The sequence below is a fragment of the Buceros rhinoceros genome, unplaced genomic scaffold, assembly GCF_000710305.1.
Source record: "Buceros rhinoceros silvestris isolate BGI_N320 unplaced genomic scaffold, ASM71030v1 scaffold14791, whole genome shotgun sequence".
In the NCBI taxonomy this organism is placed as follows: Eukaryota; Metazoa; Chordata; class Aves; order Bucerotiformes; family Bucerotidae; genus Buceros; species Buceros rhinoceros.
In genome coordinates, this window is record NW_010392634.1 from 10,224 (window position 1) to 13,816 (window position 3,593).

The following is a 3,593-nucleotide window of genomic DNA, read 5'->3' on the forward strand; positions in this document are numbered from 1 at the left end:
TGGCAGTGCCAGCGACGCCTGCTTCCACTCTCTGCAAGGAGCCTGCAAACGCCACTGCAGTTCAAAACCTCCTGCAGATGAGGATCGTCACTTAGTAGTCACTTTGGGCCCGATCCAGCAGAGCACACCCGGTACGCACTCGAGGATCTGAGCACAAACTTTCCCAGGGGAAACCATCGGCACTTTTCACATGCTTAACTTCCTAAGGCATCTCCAAGTGCATGGCTGGATCGGAGCCATGCTGCAGGTGCTGTAATAGTGTCTGCGTTTGCAGTCTCTTGCAACACGCTCGAGCAATGCAAGGACTCCTAATAATTCCTTCTCTAATACCTGTTCACGGCCACAAGAATTAACATATGAACACGTTGCCTCGCACGTAAGTTGGCAAGGGAGAAGCACTTTCCTGCATTTATGCAAAGATTAACCAGTGCTCTCCCAGATGTTACCCTCTAACACAAACATGTCGATTTCCACGTGACTGTTCAGTAACAGAGTTAACCTTGCGAAGACTGCAAGCCAATTCACAGTTGAACAAAACTACTCCAACTTCTCTCCCCTTCCCCCATCCCCTACTGCAACTCTTCCTAATGTAGGTCCTGGACTATTTTCTGGAACCTTTTGATGCTGAGATTTGCACTGATACACACTGGAATACATGAAGGCTGAGATACCCCGTGGGGGCTTCTAATCACCTTTGTACCGAACTGTGAGAAATCATATTCTTTTTGTTCCTATTGTGACAATCTCTTCCAAAGTCCTTACTTGGGCTTTCTCTCTCTGAGCTACTTCGTCTTAACCTCACTTGCTCTTTGTTTTCATCACTTTCTGCTTCAGAGTCACTCAGCTCTAAGTCAGGACAGTACCCGTCATTGTCCTGGTACGGAGCACCTTCAAGCGTCTGCTTGCTCCACAAGCGATCTTTTGTTGAAAGTCTTCTTGTTGGCTTTTCACAGCACCGGAGGTCTTCTGTGGTCCTCACCAGACTGTTGGTAGCCTCTTTAAAGGACCGACTAAAATGTTCTATGGTGGATTTTCTGAAACCACTCTGGCTGGCCAAGTGAGCCGTAAGCACAGACTCTTGTTCATAGGGTGTCTGGCTGGAGCTGTCTCTCTGGCTCACGTCTACAGCCCTGCCCATCAGACCATTGGACTTGGCCACCAGCCTCGAGTTCTCCTGCTGCACCCGTCCATTCCCAATGGAAGACTGTCCGTGCAAAGCAGCCTGGAGTGCTAAGGGCTTCCCAGACGGCTGGCCCCGGTAAAACTCCTGCATCTGCGTGGGGCCAGAATCCTTCACCTCACTCCGAGGCTTGCCAATCCCTGCCAGCAAACCGTTACTTCTGCTGTCGTGCTGATATCTGGAGTAAGATTTTGCTTTAATTTCAAATGATTCCTTTGACATCGGCACGCTCCGTTTGCTGTAAACAGTGCTGTTGCTGTCAGGAGAGAGCTGTCTGTTGCCAGGCTTCAGCGAGTTATTTTTGCAATCTCCTAGTGCTGATTTGGGCATTTTTAACTTTAGGGTGATCCTGGGAGGTGGGTAGAACAGTGTATTCTCTAGTGCACTTGTCAGGGTATGGCCTACAGGAGAAAGAGATGAGGGGGCAGAAGGAAAAAAGGCTTTTAAAAAAAAGAGGGTAATCGCTCTGTTATCCATACGCAACAAGTTTTATAGTCCATTAGGAGGTCATTCAACAGTTAGAAGCATTTACAAACAATTAGTGTGAAATTATTTTAGGACACTAAAGAAAAGCTGGAATAATGAAAACTATTCCACATTATCCACCGTTTCAGAATTTAGGTAAGCATTTTAGCATTTCCATTAAAAACAACAATGTGCCCTTTTTATAGGGCTTTAAGCCAGTGAATCGAACCAGCTTTGAGATATGACTGAAGGAGTTCCAACGAAGCTATAAAAAAGGTTCATATTCAGTTTTGGATGGAGAAAAAACAGTGCTTCAAACTGAGTTTCAGTTTGGACTTAGTTCAACTCTCTGCTTTGCATTATAAAATTCTCTACGCTTTTGAAGTCTTTTCACCCCAATATATTAGGCTTCGTGATACTATACACATACAGTGCCATTGCAAAGCAGCTATCAAGTTATTCTAACACTCATTAAAAAAGCAATTGTATTTGTAAAGACATAAAAAAATATTAGTAGACATTTTTAATAGAATGCGTTTATAAAAAACCAAAATGCTTTAGAGTACTGCTGCTTCCACAAAATACTGGTCTGACCTAAAACAGTTTAAAAAAAACCCAAAACACCTTGTCAGGACTCATGAAATCTATCCATGTTTCAGGAGTAGAGAAAAAAAGCACAGACTTCACTGCAACTGGTCATTAAAAATAAAGCATGTATCCTGAAAGAACAGAGATCTTACTGTTACATCAAAAAACCAGCTGCCTTTCCTATTAAAAAGAGTAACTGCGCCGTAGTGTATACTCTTCCTCTTTTCAAATGCTGTGCTCCTTATTTCAAAATGGTTACTATAAAAATAAAGGGCAGAGCAGGTTTTGGTACATCAGCATTCCTAACCCGTTACTCTTCACTACTGAAAACCAGACTACTTAAACTCTTTTTGAAGGGAGAAGAGTAACTGCAGAAGGCAAGCTAAGAAATGTCTCTCTGCACTGCTCATCAAGCATGCAAGGCAGCATGACAACAGCAACGATTCCTATCAGTCACTCTTCTCTTTCGCCTGAAGGCACCAAGTACTGACAGAAGCAAAAAACCTTCTCAGTTGGAGAATCAAGCAGCAGTGCAGAGCTTGCTGTGGGGAAACGTTACCATAAAACAGCAGCCCAGGGAAGCAAAAACCTAGAGATCACCACCAGCTTGTTTCTGCTGTATGGATGCCACAGTGATTGGCAAGGAATACGTCAGGAACAGCGATCAGACAAAGAAATTACCAAGTAACTGTTTTAAGAGATTAAGGAGCTTTGTCTGTGCTTCTACTTTCATTGACTACGTACTTCAAGTTTTGACAGGCAGACTTACAGTGTTAAAAACATGAATGAGGAACACAAACATTGGTTTTTAGTTTAAAAATAGAATTTGTAAATATTTTACATTTATATGATTACCTGCAGCAATTTCCTGATTAATGAGCTGGACTTGCAAATTGAAGACCTGTTCATGTACTTTACTGTGAGACAACTTCAGTTTCTCTCTCCTGCTTACCATGTAGCAGAGATTTCTTACCTATGGAGGAACAACAGGAGACTTAATAGGCAATAAGAAAATAAATCCTGACACAGTTAAAAACAAGTGCCTCAGCAATGGAATTAAAACATTATGTGCAAAGTCCCTTGGCAACGTTCTTGTGAGTATTACTGAACATGTGTAACTACAAACTAAAAAAAGAGATATCTTGGAATTTTTTTTAATTGCAAATTTAGTGAATGCCTTGAATATATTCTGCACTTCGGCAGAATATATTTTATTCTATAAGAAGTAAGCAAGCACAAAATGCCAGTCAAAAGAAAAGTAAGTAATTTCTAAGACTTGCTTGTCTGTAAGCCTGCTTCCACTGTGTACGATACCAGGGATGTTACTGCAGACAGTACTGGATTATCCTAGACTTTCCCT

The 3,593-nt window shown here is 42.3% G+C and overlaps 1 protein-coding gene across 1 annotated transcript in view; it reads right to left on the reverse strand.

The window, feature by feature from the left end:
• Positions 1 to 688: 688 nt before the first annotated feature.
• Positions 689 to 3,593, reverse strand: part of JADE3 (jade family PHD finger 3) — a gene marked incomplete at its 5' end in the record, with an annotated part of 20,398 nt that continues 17,493 nt past the window's right edge. The window contains 2 exons of the mRNA XM_010144569.1: positions 689 to 1,581; positions 3,089 to 3,206. Of these exons, the coding sequence (XP_010142871.1) occupies positions 689 to 1,581; positions 3,089 to 3,206 (1,011 nt within the window). The remainder of the gene's footprint in view (positions 1,582 to 3,088; positions 3,207 to 3,593) is intronic.